The 17,430-nt window shown below is 38.2% G+C and overlaps 1 protein-coding gene across 3 annotated transcripts in view; it reads left to right on the plus strand.

Annotated features, from left to right (window-relative positions):
* PDE8B (phosphodiesterase 8B) overlaps positions 1–17,430 on the plus strand; it is a 66,635-nt gene that overhangs the window by 11,861 nt on the left and 37,344 nt on the right. For all 3 annotated transcript variants that reach the window (XM_071731967.1, XM_071731965.1, XM_071731964.1), the window contains exon 2: positions 16,219–16,278. In XM_071731967.1, the coding sequence (XP_071588068.1) occupies positions 16,219–16,278 (60 nt within the window). The remainder of the gene's footprint in view (positions 1–16,218; positions 16,279–17,430) is intronic.

Genomic DNA, 17,430 nt, shown 5'->3' on the forward strand with positions numbered 1-17,430 from the left:
TGTTGTCATGGTAACCAAGCCAAATATTTTCTAGTCTTCAAAATAAGTCAATGGTAGCAGGGTTACAGCTTCAGAAAATCAACAGTCACTTGTACCAATGTAAAATTAAATGTAGGGAGCATTGTGGAACATAGCATGTGTCTTTTAAGTAACATAACTGTGTGATTGAGGGCATAAGCTTATAGTAATGACTGCCATCTGGTGATCTCTTGTGTAGTTCTGTCTCCCCCTGTCCCAGTTTAGGAGATACATTTCTTGCCCACTATGTCACTGGTCTTGCAGGGCAGCAGGAGCTGGCTGCCCAGTCTCTACCGGTAACTATAAACATCGAGTGTTATCAGTCCTAGAAGCAAACACTGTCTGAGAAACTTGCTCTTAATTTCAGCAAGTGCAACTACTTAAGAGACTTAGCTAAAAGCAAAAGTACAAGACAGAAAATCACCTTTATCCTGGCCCAAACAAGGACACCAGGCTTCACTGAGGCCATCTTCTTTGGGGCAATTCTCACTCACAGGACATAAAGTACAACGAGCTCACTCTATAGCAGCTTGCATGACTCCTTCAAAACACTGGTGCTTTTGGCTTGAGTCACTGTCGCTTTTGTGTGAGGAAGTAGGGCAGTCCAGAGATGCATTATTAATTCTGACTAAGGTAGCATGCTGCACAGCCCTCTGGAGGCAGTGCCCACTGCAGGTAACTTTTTTCACTTGAGAGGGCCATTATGCCATTTGCTCCTGAGCTTTATTTTTCTCTGCAGGTCAACTATTTATGTCAACCACTGCCCCAGCCTTCAGCAGCCAATTATTTACAAATGTCTTTTTCACCTGTATTGCCAGCTATAAAATAAAAAGACATATTAGACACATTCTGTTCCTTTAGATTATCTGACTCTGTGAACAGACAGTTACTCTGGAGATCTGTTAAAAGAAATCCCTGTATGTCTCTACCCAGTGATTTGGGCATCCAGTGCCAAATATTTCATATCTCTAATACAGAAAGGGTAGAGCTTAGATTTATGCTGAGAAGACCTTCAGCCAAATGGTGCTACTTTAGAATCAGTCTCACTATTAAGCTTTTGATAATGTGAGTTGCTCACTTTGAAATGCAGAATGAATTTCAGTGTAGATTTACAGTTCATCAGCCTCTTGCCCCATATTTATATTGCATCTGAAGAGTCAGCCTTCTGTCTAAAAGGATGAGAAAACTGGACCAACATCAGCTGGCTTCATAGCATGGAAGAGTGAAGCAGGGATTGCAAGGGTCTGGGCTCCAGCATACGGAATTCAAAGAGAATGCAGCCAAGTTTAAGCATGTGTGTAGGTATTATGAAATTGTGTTCAAGTAAGAAATCCAAAGAAACACAGCTGAGTGACTCTGCATGAGCAGGGTCAGTAATGTCTGCTGTGAGGTAGGGCTGTGAGCAGAATGGAGTTTTGAAGCACTGCACCTCTTGGAAAAAACACTGTTCAACATCTATTTATAAACCTAGGACAAACTGTGCCCACAGCCTGTTTGCATATAGACTTGTAACCTGTTAGATTTCATTACAAATTATTTGTTTATAATTGGAGGGGCAGGGTGTGATTCCTCTTACATTTTATACATGTTTTAATCAAAATAGTGTTATATTTACAGCAGAACACATTTTAGTGATATTTAAAAAAAAAATCTGATTAATTTAATGTGGAATGGACATGAGGTCTCTGAATCTAGTCTTCTTCTGGCAATCCATTTTCCATTTTACTGCTCTTAGTTCAGGATTTTCACCATATGGATAACAAAAGCAGCTTTCTTCTTACCCCATTGCAGATTTGGAAGACTGAAGGCACTGTGAACTTGAATGTTGTCAATTACTGTAATTCTTCTGCAGTTATATTTGATAATCATTATGCCCATTTATGAAATGAGACTTATTGAGTCATTGTGCTAGCCAGAAAACCAGGAAATCTCTTTTATAAATGGAGGCGGAATATGAGGCTATAATTTTGTTTGTATTCATTTCCAAAGTGAAACAAATTTCTTGTGGAACTCAGAGACCCCAGGGTAGGTGCTAACTTGGTGGCTAGGATGTTTTCAGAAGATGAGACCCCCAAGTTCTCTGTTTTGGAAGAGTATGAAGGGATTCTCCCATGTGACTGTCCTGACTCCTGGGCTGTTGGCTATTTTGGATACTTGTTCTGTTGGCTCTAAGACTGGTTCCCTGAAATCCATCTATTCCAAAGAGTTGTGTCCTGATGAGTTACTGCTTCCTCCTGTCACAAAGAAAGCCACCTCCTAAAAAGCTATTTAATTATACTGGGAAATAACACAAACTTTCAGGAAAAAGCATTGTGTTTTGCTTAAGAATAAAACCTTTCATGTGTGTTAAATGACTGGGGCTGTGTTATGGTTGTATTGTCACTTGTGGAAGAGGTGAGCAATTGTCATGCTGAACTCTGCCACTGCCTCATTTCAGTCTGCTTCCCTTCACCTCAGATTGCAAAGTGAGGCAGAACAGCATAGCAAGACATCTCCAAAGTTTTGATTCCTTCTGTTCTCATGGATGTGTGGTGCAGTGGGCTCTGGATACAGTACAGTGGGCTCCCATCCCCATGGAGCTCTGAGCAGTGGCTGCAATGTGCTGGTGGAAACCTGGGAAACCTCTGCCTTTGTTCTGGGGGTTTCTGCAGATGTCTAAAAGGTCAGCTAGAGTACTATGAGGATGCAGTGGACCATTAGAGAAGACATGGATGAAGTAAAGATCTGAGATGGGCTAAGCAGAGTCAAAAGTAAGTAATTAATCTAGCCTAAGCTGGGGTGATTGTAGAAGATCTGGTATGGGCTGAGAGAGGCTGGGACAGAGAACTAAGGCAAAGGGAGAGGGGCTGAGGAGTCACACAGGTAGGAAGGTTTTTTAGGATTAAAAAAAAGGTTTGTCTTGGTGGCACAGGATGCCTATGACACTTTGAAGTCTTGAGATGTGATATCTGAATCTTGTTATTTCTGTCCAGATCTTACAGGTACACAACAAAATTGTAGCTTACAACTCAGTGATAAGAAATCTGTTGATTGTAGCACTTGATGTCTGGAGTTCATTTCTGTGGTCTTGGTGAGTTTCTAAAACAATTCAAACTTAAATCTGTTTCCCTGGAACAGGAAATGCATAGGTGATGGTCAGTGTTATACAGTTGTAGTAGTGTATCCACTGCTGCCTGAGGTCACTTCACAGTTGGTGCTGTTCTGTGGTTTTATTTCCCACCACATCACAACAGTAAAGAACTCCTTCTAAATCTATGTAATTTAATATTGAGAGCAAGAAATAAGTATCTAATGTTTGTCCAGACAAGTTGAAGTCTACTAAGCAATCTGTTTGCCAGTGAAAGCTTTGTAGTCATGAAAGGAAAAAGAATTCTAGCTTCACATACTTCTCCTTGTCTGGAGCACTGTCTGGAGTCATGATAGTTGGGGGAAGAATGGTGGTAGCTAAATCAGTCCTTTTGCTACAGGAAAGGGAGCTTGCTGGGGGGCTCTTGTTGTCTCGAAGACACCTTTGACAAAAGGGAGCAAAAGAAAACCTCCCTACAATAAAAAAAACCAAAGATCCAACCCCCCCCCCCAAATCCCCACCAAAACAAACCAACAAAAAATCCTAAAACCATGAAGTAGCAGAGAGAAATGAAAATTATTGTTATATGGAGATATTGCTGATACAGCCTCATGACATGACAGCAGGCACTTCTATATTTCAGGCTCAAATAGGATATAGCCAGGAGGACCAAAACAAACCAACAAAAAATCCTAAAACCATGAAGTAGCAGATAGAAATGAAAATTATTGTTATATGGAGATATTTTTGATACAGCTTCGTGACATGACAGCAGGCACTTCTGTATTTCAGGCTCAAATAGGATATAGCCAGGAGGAAATCTCTAGCAGTGTATTAGCTCTGTGGGTGTAGTGCATGGAAAGTAATTTAATTTTAATGGATTTTTTTTTCTTTCAAAAGATATTTTGAATAAAAGTTGTAACTCTATTAGGTACAACAGTTTCTGTGGTGCATTGTGTCATTTTTGCTTATGTCAGTGTGACCGAGCTACTTCTTGCTACTTTGGTCCTTCGCCTGGTCTTGGGATGAGTAATAGAACTGCTTGTTTCTCACATCAGTAGTAGATGGAAAAATGTGTGTTTGATAGATATAACTAGAAACTCAAATCTTAGGAACTGTGCCAGTCTTAAAAATAGTATCTTTAAATGTCATCTTTAAATGTGCATTCTGGTAGAGAAATCTACCAGATTTTTCTTTCAGGTGTGAAGCCAGATGTTTAAGAAAGTGAAATATCATAAAATCACCAAAAACATGAAAAGCTGAGGGACTGATCCATGTTGCACTTAACCAGAAAGTGTGAGCATATTGTATGACTTGTGGTAAGATCCTGCAGTGAATGACATCTATATGCTTTTCCTGGGGAGTTTGGGCACTCACAAAAGTATGTGGAAAAAAGTCTAGTGTGTTCCTTGGTTCTGTTGTAATACCTACCATTTTTTCCCAATACATGTTTACAGAGATCAGGAAGGAAAACTATCAGGTAGTGAGGAACTCTCTTTGAAACAATTCAAACCAACAGTTTTAGACTTTGGTCTTACATTTGCTTGTTTGTTCCCTGCCCTGCCAACCCAAAGGTTCTTTGTTGTCTCTTTGTGGACATGTGTTAACTAGAACAGACAATGGACATACCGAATTTTTTGGCTCTCTGACATTTAAATGGCTTAGGGACCATCCATATAGTTCAAAGCATTCAGTAATGAATTCTCTTCAAAGAAGGGAATTTTTTCATGGGTTTGACCAGACTGATATGAGAAGATACTTTTAGATCAAGGGTATGTTTTTTTCCTTGGAGCCATAAGACTGCTGTGGCCTGGCCTTAGATTTGAAATGCATGCTGTGCTAAAAGTATCTCCTCCCAGGCCATCCCTTTATGTTCACTTTATTATTATTACTATTATTATTATTATTATTTTTCATTTCATTGCAAATAGTCAGCAGATAGCTTAAAATTTTAAAAAGGGCTCTGTATTTCTTTATCTCACATATAAACTTTAGCAGAGAGCACTGGATTACTGCATGGCTGTGCAGTGCATCTGGTTGTCTGTGAAAGGAAGACCCTTAATTACCATGCTCACACTTATTCTCTGATACCAATACATTGTGCAATCTACTTATGCAAGTCTGAGATACGTGTATCTTTACAAACTGGTATTTTGTATGAGACACAACCAGCCTTGTACTAAGGGGCCTGACCATCTGTGTCACTGTTGCTAAGGGACAAGGAGGTGGTCTTGAAGAACTGGATCATCTCAGTGGCTCCACAAATGGCATTGCAGTGCTTACTGCTGCTCTTCTTTCTCACTTGGTGACTGACTTGATTTTTAAATTTGTTTGCAATTATGTAGTTTGAATTTTTGGTAGAGGTTCTGCTGTTAGATAAAAAATTCTAAATGAAAAATAAAATGAGTGAGTATTTACTCTTCTTACCATCACCTATAACATCATTTGTGCTGTTTCAGATTTCGCTTCAGTGCCTGTGTTTACCACTTGCAGATTTGCTCAGTGAGCTCACATGGAAATGAGAAATAGTTCCCTTTGAAGGGAAAAGATGAAGTGGAGCACCAAGGTGAAGAATTTAGCAAGCTATTTGTGAATGAAATGCTTACCTAACATTACTGTCAGCAACAGGGAGGTAAATGACAATCACGTGTGTCCTGGTATACATAAAAATTTATGGAGACTTTTGTAATATTTCATGCTGTAAACATTTCAGTGATATGTAGTAATCTCAGACAGAAATGTTTGCAGTCTTCCTGTCAGCAGCAGCACAGACAATCATTAAACCAGGCCATCTTACATAAGATAGACCCTCTCGCAGCTGTTCAGTTTTCTCAGAATTAGTCTTTTCACTAGAGCTCACTTACAAAGCCTTGCCAAGCAGAGGGTATTTATTCTATATCCCTATATAGTCACAGTATCAAGGATAATAAAAATAATTTGTTGTGGGTACCAGTGAAATTACTTCGTTCATAGTATACTTGAGTTACTGGGACCTGCATAAAATTTCATTGCTATTTATAGCAAGTAGCTTATGCAATGAAGAAAAACTCAAAGTAACTGGCATGCATGAGAAATGAAGGGGTAGTTCTTATTTGCTTTGAACATGGGTAAGGTTTCTATTTTAACATCATATTTTCATTTTCTCATCCTGGTAATATGATTGATAACTACAAAATCCTGTCTTATTACATGTAGAAATAGGGTAACATTTTTTTCTGAGCTGATATAGGTGCAGTCAGTTTGACACTTCTCTGCCCCAAGTTCAGAGATGGCCTCTTGTCTTTAATCCTATGGCTTTTGCCTCCAGTGAGAGGGCTGAGAGAGAGGAGGGTTCCTGTGCAACCACAGAGGTTGTCTCAGTGTCACCAAATGGGAAAAAACTCCTAGCTGACTTCTCCTTGCTTGGAAGGGTAGTTCTAAATCCAGAGATGAAGATCCCACTCTGGAGAAAAATGGGAACTGTGCATAGTGTTTTTAGTTATCTTCTGAAATCTTCCAAATGTGTATTCTTGAGATAGCTTGTGGTGTTTTGAAGTGATAGTTTTTTAAATATGGTCAGAGTTATTTAATAATTTCATAATATTTCTGCATATATAATGATTGAAACTAAAATAGCAGTTAAAGGAATGCCTTTTAAAAAATTATTACTTGTAATGGCAAAGGATTTTTAAAAAATAAAGTGAAATATAAAAATGCCATTTAGTACAAATGTATTTAATTCAAACTTTTTCAGGAAGAACTGTATCTGCAAACTTATAGACCTCTCTAATGGAAGCAACAAGAGGAATTAGATTTTTAGGGGGAATGGCAGTTTTTCCCCCCATTCACTGTTTTGTATGTATTCCTTGAACTTTTTTTTTTAAATTGCCAAATGCAACCAAGTATGCTTCAATAAACTACCTAGAGTTCTTGTAAGAAGCAAAATGACATCTCACCTTCTTTGTCATCCTACAGCTAAGTTTTCAGGAGGATCCTTTTCTAAGGTCTGCCTAAATCAAATTGTCCTAATTTGGATCTGAGAATCAGCATACCCAGTTTCTGCAGGGGAAAAAAAAAACCCAAAACCTAGATGAGATGCATGTAAGTAGTTTATCAAGGCCACTTTTTTCTTTGAGAGTACACAAACTCCCACTCTAGAACAGATCTCTCTGTAAGATAAGTTCACCTTGCTGACTGCTAAACTTCCTTAAAGGCTGTCAAAGCTGTTGTCTCAGACCTGCTGTAGATTCAGGGATATGCTGATTCACACTGATTTTGAAAATACAACTTTATCTGCCTTAAGGGCTTAAAAACAGCTTTGCTTTATTTCTAATGAAAGCCTTCTGAGTAATGTGTACCTGATATGTGGCAGTTTCTGTGACTGCAAATTACAAAATGTGTCAGGCTGTGCCTTGCTTTCCAGGTATATATAAAAAAGGAGGTATTGTTCTATGAAGCATGTAACATGAGTTTACCATGACACCTGAAAAATAAGTGAAAGAGAGATCTTCCAAGGATTAATAAATCAAAACTTACTTCTGTGTAATTTGGAAATGTCTAAGGGCTGAAGAGGGGGGTGGATGAAGGAGGTATCATATGTGCTTGCCCTGGTCTTGTGGGCATCACCCAGTGTTGACCATTTGCAGAGACATGAGGTTAATCTAGTGGCTTGATCCAGCACAATCGACCTGTGGTTATGTGTTTGCAATCCTGGCCTCCATTGAAGCCTGACTTAGCAAAATACTTAAATGCATAACTACAATCATCCAGCTTGACTGGAAAAACCAGGGCACCAGTTTGACTTTACATTTCCACAGGGTCATTGCACACAGATGAAGTCTAAAGCAGCCTTAAAGTGGTTCTAACCTGTGTCTGGCAGCTAAGTGTAGCACAGCTGGTTAGCTCCATGTCACTACAAAGGTCTAAAAAGGAAAAGTGAGATTCCCCCAGGAAGAGCTGCATGTGTGAAAATTTCTTATTTTGATAATGTTATGTGGATCTGAAGAGTTAAGGCCTGAAATCTGTAAGGATTGATACAAATACATTGATACACCAATGTATTTGCAGTGCCTTAACTGAAATAATCCATGGTTTATGTGTGCCCAGAAATGGGCTTTTTATGTTCCGCAACTGTTAACAATTACAAACACTTAAACACAGATGTATTTTTTTAGGGGTCACACCAGCCCAGCGTCTTTTATTTACTTTGGGGCAAACATTTAAACTTTAACTTGCTATGTGAAGTGAAACGTCATTTCTGGAAAGGACTATTGGGTTGGAGAGACAACTCCTGCAGCTGAAGGGGGTCACCATCTATAACCCCTTTAATTTCATCAAAACCTTGAAAAGGTGTACTTCAGCTCCTCTCTGACTTCACTGAAGGAGACCTAAGCTGTCATCTTAATTTTGTTGTTGTTGTATTCATCTAAGGAGCTCCTAGCATGTAGTAACATACACAGTGTGGCACTTTATGTTGTTCGAATTTCAGCCCATTCCTATGACTCCTGACCTCAGGGTTCTCTGCAACCTTACCTATCTTGCAATTCTTTTATTCATAACATTTTCTGCAGCTTTCTAAATAGCTTTTCCTGTGATACCAGCAAATGCCTTTCAGTCTTGAACTGGGGAAGTTTGTTAAGTTTCCTTTCTCTAGAGAATATTTTCATTATTTTTAAAATTATTTTTTATTATTTCATACACTTTTATAAATACTCCTATCAGGGTGACCCAGTTCTTTTGGTAAAATGAACTGCATCTTCTGTTCAATATAATTCAATGTGCTTATTCTTCATTGCAACTATAGAGAAGATTTTTGGCATGATTGGTTCTGTGCTTGTCCAGATTACTTTTCCCTGCTATCTTGGTAGCTCATTTCCCCAGTTTATGTCAATCAGGTCAGGTATTTCTTAGCCTCTTTGAAAACTGAACATGACTCAGCCAGTAATTTATAAATGTTACTGTTTTCTATGTTTTTGTATGCACCTATGAATAAGTATATATATATAGATAATATATTAAAAGGAAATACAAGATATTTTTCTGCAGATCCCCTACAAAGACAACTGTAGAATCAAGATATATATAACAGAACTCTATATTTCTGTTGTAATGTCATGGACTGTAGCATTAGTTTGTGAATAATTTATGAATTAGCACTTCTTCAGTGGAGCTGTATGGGATACTGAGTCTAATTCCCTATAATTAAGAGATCATGCCTTATAAAAGTTTTGCTGATGAAAATCTGGACAGTGAATTGAAACTAAAATCTGTCAATGACTTTTCAGAGACTGGATTTCTAGATGAGGTGGCCGGAAAGTGCCAGGCTTTGAGATGTTCATGTGATCTCTTGGAGTGGAGAGTAATATTCTCCTACAATTCATGGTGTGTGTGTTTGTGTGTATAGGGTCTGTTGCTTGATAGTTGCCTAATTCTGCAATATGCGAAGCACTTGGACCATGCTACTTTTTACTGTACAGGAAGCCCTTTTTTCTCTGCTGATATTGCTCACAAAATAAAATTAAACAGATTGCCAAAATGAGGTTGTGGTGCACAGAATTAAGTTTCTGTATTATAAGGTGCACTGAAAATGGGCAGCAGTAGCTATCCTTTGAGGAGAGAAAGTGTGGCAGTTAATGCTGCATTCAGAAATCAGAACTTCTCATTTTCATTCCTGAGGGCAGAACTTCATACTGTGCTTGTGCAGAAGCCATGTGAGAAAATCATCTACAGAGACATTTACAAGAAAGCTATTTTTCACTATCTATGGAGACTATAATGGTGTAATTTTTTTATCCTACCAGTAATGTGTTGGTAGTAAGTTGTGTAACACAATTTTGACGATGGATGATCCTAATGGTGGGTTATAATGACTATATTCTGTTCAAATTTGTATTAGTACACAAAATAAGAGTAGCAGTAAGAGAGCTCTCTGTAGAACATTGGGTGTGGAAAGCAGCATTTAAATTTGGTGATGATTTTCCTTACTAAGTCAGGAATAAAATGGCCTAAAAATATCTTTTCCCAGGAAGGTTTTAATGATTTCCCACCACACAGTGGAAATAGTGATGAGTAAAACCAAAATGATCCTTGCTCATTGCATAAGCAATAATTCTTTCTGGTGCAGCAGGACAGCTGAAGGACTATGAAATGCAGCCTCCTTCTTTGAAGTATCTAATTTGGTCTGAATTTACTCAATATTACAAGTGGAGGAAAGGAGTAAAATTTAATGGGGGTATATTATGGCAGCTGGTGTTTCTCCTATACAGTATAGTCATATATTTTAGGAGTTAAAGCACTTTTCCAGTCTATGTTTTTCTTGTCAATACAGGCTGGGAGGTGATGTCCTGAGCAGCAGCCATGCTGAGAAAGGGTAGGCAAAATAATGGTTGATGCATCCATCATTGAGATAGCACCACTAAGAAGAACTGGCTAACCTTTGGGGATCCCTTCAGCCCAACAGTCTGTGGATTCTTCACTCCTTGGTGTTCCACTGAGATGCTCCAGTCATCAGCCAGGCCCTTCTTCCTACTCAGGTTCTGAGTACCTGGGGGAAAGAGAGGAAGTGTCCTTCTGCTGTGGACCTTGTTGCACTGCAGATGGTCAGTGGAGAAAGGAATAATAATTTATGTGTCCTGCTGTTTTTTGAACAGGAATACCTAGTCAAAATACTGATAGAAACTAAGGTGTTTGATTTTTGCTATGATTTTACCCCATTAGCTAAAAAATACTGCAGTGTGTTTTTTGCTTTTTGGATATTTGGTGCCATTTTTTTCTTTTTGAACAAATCAACATCTGTGGATAAGAAGCTGTTATCTTGAAGAAATACTCTGTCAGAGCCAATTTAGTTTCTCAACTGTTGTATTCCTATGGTATTGAAACCCATCCAATTATAAACATGTTTTATGTAAGTGACAAAATCTTCACTGTCAGTGAGCTGATAATGATAATTATGTCTTTTGAGACCATGCCCTTCTCAAACAACATGAATAGCTGACAAGCCTTTTGAGCCAGCTTTCTGAGCAGTCTGCTCTTGAACAAGAGTCATGTCTGTAGTAGATCTGCAGATGTGGGCCATGTATTGCTCTGCTGTAGGGAGGAGGTGAAGAGAAGATTGCCAGGATCCAGTTGGCATATTAACCCTGGGGTTCACCAGGAATGTAAATCTGAAGTTACTGAACTCCTAACTAAGGTGCATCACCTGTTCTTTAAACTGATCATAGTGCCAGGGGAGTGAAAATCAGATAATGGCACATCAGCCTTCCTATGTAGGAACTACATTCTGTTTCCACTTTGGGCAAAACACAACATAGTACAGATAGATGTATAGGTAATTGGTATTATGATGTGCTGGAGAAGAGTTAGAATGGCTTTTTTGGTAGCATAAACTGAGATGAGCTGTCAGCACTAAGCTTAGGTGAGACAATGTACTCTGTGCTGGCCCTGTTTTTCACACTACCCAGTTTGTCATTGGCATTTGGCCTCTCCTGAAGTCAGGATGTCAAGACAAGATTGGTTGCTCTGACTGACTTTTGGTTCCTCACAGCTTCTAAAAAGGACATGGGTATTTGTTTAGAAATCTTCCCAGACATATGTGGGGATTTATGGCTGGACATCCTAAAAACTCTGTTAAATCAACAGTAACTTGGACACCAAATGTATTCTGTGTTAGCATCAAGAACTAACATCACAGTGTTGGCCTCAGTAGGACCAACGTGCAGATCATGAGTCTTGAATTCATGTATGAATAATGTATGAGGAGAAATTCTATGTATAAACCTGCAGGATTTCTTCCACAATCTGCTGGAAGCTTTCATCTGTGAATTATATAAAAGGAATGTGGACTACTCTTTATGGATTGTAGAATTTTTGTAACCTGTCTTCCCATGACAGGTCTTCTGCACAGCTGCTGCTGTGAGCTATAGAATCAATTTATGTTCATTTGTATGACAAAATTAACAAAATAATGACCAAACTAGTATCTTTTCTGACTGATTGTTCTACTTCCTGTTATGCTAATGTATTCATAAGGAAGCTACAGCTGAGGTGTTAACAGAATGCAAAAAATCCCAACCACAATATTCTTGGTTTGGCTATCATTTTAGATCAGGCACACATTTATTTTATTAGAGTGCACATAATGATTTTGCAAGTGTCGGCTTGTCCAAGAGGTTGCCTAAAATAGCCAGCAACTTCACAGTGGTACATTCTGTCTTTTTCAATACTTTCTCCCTGACAGATGATCCATTTTTTTGCAACCTGTTTGCACTAGCTGCCTTTTTTCCCCCTCTCTCTTCTCTATGTCTTTCAGAGGTTTACCTGTATTCTATTGGTTTCCTTTCCTTCCCTTCCACTGATTTTGAGTTGAAACAGCAAGGTTATACTATCACTGCCATCTGTAATTGCTTAAAAATAGGTGAATTATATTTGCAAGGAGAAAAAGGAGTGAGAAATGGAGAAGAAATGAATCTGTGCTTTTGAATACTTACTGTTGTAGTTTCCTGTTTGAAACACAAGCCAGGAAACAACATAGAGAGGAATGAGGATGAAGGAAGAAAGATAGAAATCTTAACATCTGTTCCCGAGTCCTGATCAGACAGATCTTTGCAGCTTCGCACCAAAGCACTTGTAGGAGCAGCCTCTGAGAAGCAAACAATGCATCCAATATGTTACCAGCTGTGTAATTCATAGGAATTCAACTGCAGCCATATGATCCCTAGACTTTGAAGTTTTTACAAAGACTTCTGCTTATCTCCAGAGGTGCTGCCAGTCTTAGCTCTACCTCTGCCTTGGCACATACCTCTCTCTGGAGAAGATGTGGAGTTCACAGACAGACATTTCCATGGCAGGTCCCCTGAAGGGCCCAGTGAGGCTGATCTTCCCTTCCACAGAAGTGAAGTCTCCCTTCTCCTTGACTTTCACCCTCTCCCTCATAAATCAGTGATTTCATGCTACCTGTCTCAGTGTGTGGTGTCATGACCTGAGGATTTGGCCCAGCAGAGTAGCTCTATGTGTGATTGCAATGTAAGTAAACAACTTCTTTTTCCTCAAGGGGATTTTGGGGCTTGTTGCTTGTAAAAAAAATCACATATAGCATCTGGAAGAAGAGAATCTACTGTAGAACATGAATTTTGCTCCTATGAGTGGTAAGAGTACACTGAAAATTACATAGTAAAATTTTCCGAATGTATAGATGATCTTTAAGTGATTAAATCAGTAGACTGGGGAAATGCAGCACTGCATGAATTAAAACCAAGATAGAAATATATCACAAAACTCCTAAATGAATGCTATATTAAAACAGTAAAATCCCCCCACACCTATGTTTATCTTGGAGTTTTGTATTGCAGCTGTTTAATAAACTTCTTTAAGGAGTATGTTGTAATTTTTTTGAGTTTTTTAATAGCATTAACTTATTGGAGCTGCCACATTTTGAATAACATTTTCTTAAAAACAGAAAACATACTGAAATTTGACTGAAAGCTTTGCAAAACAAAGACATAAATTCCAAACAGTCAGATCCATCTTGTTTCCAAATGTAGTTGTATAATTATGGAGAATTTTCTCCATAATTTCATAATTATTTTCTAAACATTCCAATTTCCTTTAAAGAGAGTTTGGGTGATTACATATAAGATTGCAATAAGAACTGGACTGATTCCTGAAAATGTGGTAAAACAGCACTTTTTTGCTACATTTATAAAAATTCAGGGCTGTACTTTTAATATATCAATATTCTGAATATATCAGTATTCTCGTTTCATTAACCTGTGTGTTGAAAGAGGACAGTGAGAGAATCACTTGTACCCAGACCAATTTGGGCATATAAATCCAAGGGTCTGATACATCTTGTAAAGCAAAAGTTAGAACTCCAAGTCCAGGAAGGAGGGGTTCAGACATACTTTTTGCTGCATCTGATGAGATGGTTGAATTCCAATTTGAGGGTTCTGTCTGTTTCCATAGGTTGTGTAAGCAATGAAGTTTAGCAGCTTAGAGACTTAGAGGCTATGCATGTCAATCTTTCAGAAATAACAGCATCTTTTCTCCATCCTTGTGTTCTTGTGACCCTATCATGTCTGCACAGAGCAGGACGAGTACCAGTTCACCAACATTAGGGTTCTCAGATTTTCTAATCCTCATGAAGGTTTCCTTCTGTTAGCAAAGACAAGAGCATCCTGATCCTGGGAGAAGAAAAGGGAGAGATCCTGGTGACAAGTTGTTCTACTTAGGTATTTTCATGAGGCTGACACAAAAGCAGCAAGGGGAGAAATCCTGAGTCACAGTTATGTGAATTTGTTGGTGGTGTTTTAAAATACTCAGGCTAACAAGTGTGGCTACCCTGTAAAGGAATCTGTGTGTAGGGATTGACAGACTTGACTGCACCAATCCATGTCTTTGAGTCAGACATCTTGGACAAAATAGAATAACTAAAGGTGGATGTTCTCAGCAGTGGTAGAAAAGTGGAAGGCATTCATTTACAATGTTGATTCCCTAGTAGCACTAATAAACTGATAATAAAATAAGTATCTGTGTATTACCTCTCTTTTGTGAAGGATCCCAGGCTCTTGTCGAACATTCTGGGGCAGAGCTGTGCATTGTAAAAAAAAAAGAAGAAGCTTTTGCACTGATACTGACCCAAGTCTGTTGTGTATTCTTGTAGATTCGTTCAAGGAGACTATTTCAAAACTTTTTTTTTTTTTAAATCAAAGTGAATCATGAGGAAAACATAGTTAAGAGTTTCTATATAACAGTGTGAATGCGCTGGTTTTCTTTTTTAGTGAGGGAGGAGAGGCTGGGAGCTTTCAGAGGGCTGCTTTCTTTAACCCTACTCATTACTCATGGTTGATAATGAGTACCAATTTTCAAGCCTATTCTGATACACTTACTGGCATTTCCACTATGGCAGGAGCTGAAGTGGAAAGTGAAGCTTTTGTGTGAAAAAAGGAGAGGTTAACTATACCTATATTGAGGGCAGTTTTTACTTTGGAAAACAGTGGCAGGACTTGTAGTTTAATCTTTTGGAGTGCTGCCTGTTGCCAGTTACCACCTTCTGATGTTTTTTGTTGTGCTGAAAAGAATCCATGCTCAGTGGGGCATGAAAGTCCTATGTGCCAGTTGTAGCAACAAATAATACCACTGTTTCACATGCAGGAAAGGCTGTTAATGCTTAACACAGTATTGTATTCTCTAAGAAATAAAAATGGAATAATGGTAACTTTGTCAGTTTGGAATGTTTGTACCATTCCTTTGAAAAATACTACCTTTAAGAATAAGGAAGTACCTGAACAAATGGCTCAAACTAACAGGCACTGCAGAGAAAAAGCTGCTGAAGTGAGGCTCCAGAATTCCTGTCTTCATGGTATGGTCTTGGGAATCTGCCTGTAATTACCATTTTGTTCAAAGATGTCTTGCAGGGTGTTTATTTTAAGTGGTACTAGGAAAACAGAGATTCTGTGCTTTAGAGGATTGCTAACCTGAAAACAATCCCCCATATGCATTAGGGGAACAGTACTTTTAAGTGTTCAGAGAGTCTTTTCCTGGAGTACATACATCTGTGGGAGAACAAAGGTACAGCTCAGTTGCTTAACAATCTGATGTAGCTGATGGTGTAAAGTGAAACAAATCAGTAGTGTACAGAAGTGTTTTGAAATGTGTCAAGACACAAAAAGTATTAAGGTAGTCCAACTTCTAGGAAATACATTAGCAAAGCAGCACAGCCAATATAGGCTGCCTTTATTGAAGCAGCTTTAAATTATGATGTGCTCTCTTCTGAAAATATAATGGCTTACATGGTAAGCAAGATCTCTCATCTGAAAGGTCACTTTCTCTTTGTAACCATACCCATGGTAGACTTAAGCAAAAAACAAATGCTTTTATGCAGCCAAGGTACTCTGTTGGCAAAAAAGAGGGGGAAAAGTGGTGTTTCTTGTTTAAAACTCTACAATTTTTTATTTAGAGACAAATAAAACAAAATTAGAAGCTTGGTAAAATATGTTCATAGAAGAGCTACTTCAAAGAAACTGAATTAAGCCTGGTAGTCATACTCCTGCTTACCTTTGAGAGTATTTCATGGTTCTGTTTGATCTTTCTTTTCTGCATGTAAAATGCTATCTTGTTACAAACAAGACTAATAAAGGGTCTGTATTATTCCTCTTTAGCAGGCTTCCGCTACAGAAATACAAATTGGGCCCATGAGACTGACACAGGATCCAATTCAGGTAAGATGCTCTTTCCATTTCTTGGCACAGTCAATTCAGTTTTAATGGGTGATGAAGCTAAGGTTCAACCTCTGTAGTTAAGTATAATGTTTTCATTTTACTTGTGCAAGGACTATGAGATGAGTAATTGGCATTTTGGTTTATCTGATTGCTTGAGAAGAGATCTACAAGCAAATTAACTTGGTAAACAAGATGCTTAGATTTCCATTAACATCAAATCATTCCTTTTGTGTCCTGTCAATAGGAGTGTGTGTGTGTGTGTGTGTGTGTGTGCCTCAACAGGGAAAAGAGCCACCTCTCTGGATATTAAAAAACGGTTCAGTTCTGATACATTGAAGCAGAAAGCTTCATTATAAAATTTATGTACCGAGTGAGTTTTGCAGAGTTTTGCTAAACAGGACATACAACTGTGCTTTTATAGGTCATGCATCTAAGAAATCGCACGACTTCCAACAGGACAGGTCGAACTTGAGCTCACGGAGCAACAGCTCTCATGTGTACTCACTTTTCTGTGTGTTTCTGTGTTTTGATCCTATACCAGTAATGGAACAATGCCAAGTGTAGTGTTTGTTTTGTTTTGTTTTCAACTTATAGTGTGTCTTAGTGTTCTCAGTTGATAGGAAATTAAATAATCTAAGTCGTTTACACTGCTCTAGTGATACCGCATTCATCTGAATTAAGTTTTTAGGTCACTTAACTCTGTAACATAAAGAGACATTTAGTCACCAGTCATCTTATTTGTTTTGGTTTTGGTGGTTTTTTTCCCCATATATGGCTGTGAAAGGAAAAACCAACATGCGGAAGAGATGCTGTTCTCAAGGAAAATAAATCCTGTCTGTGTGGATCATAAAGCTTTACATTTTTGCTTCTTCATTAAGCATTCAGTCTTCATGATGACTTCATCTGATCAAACTATTTGTTTATATTATCTTTACGTGTTTTCAGATGTGGATATTCTTTTGTCCTTACATTACAATGATGAGATTTTATGGTGCTACTATAGAAGATGTTAAGTAAAGCAGAGAGCAGACCTTTAGTAAAACCTTTAACTAAAGATTTTTATATAGATATTTACATATCTACATATATATTAGCTAATCTATATATTGATGTACATTAACTTATTTACAGTAAAGGGAAAACATATTCTGT

Source organism: Heliangelus exortis, chromosome Z, assembly GCF_036169615.1.
Source record: "Heliangelus exortis chromosome Z, bHelExo1.hap1, whole genome shotgun sequence".
Taxonomy (NCBI): Eukaryota; Metazoa; Chordata; class Aves; order Apodiformes; family Trochilidae; genus Heliangelus; species Heliangelus exortis.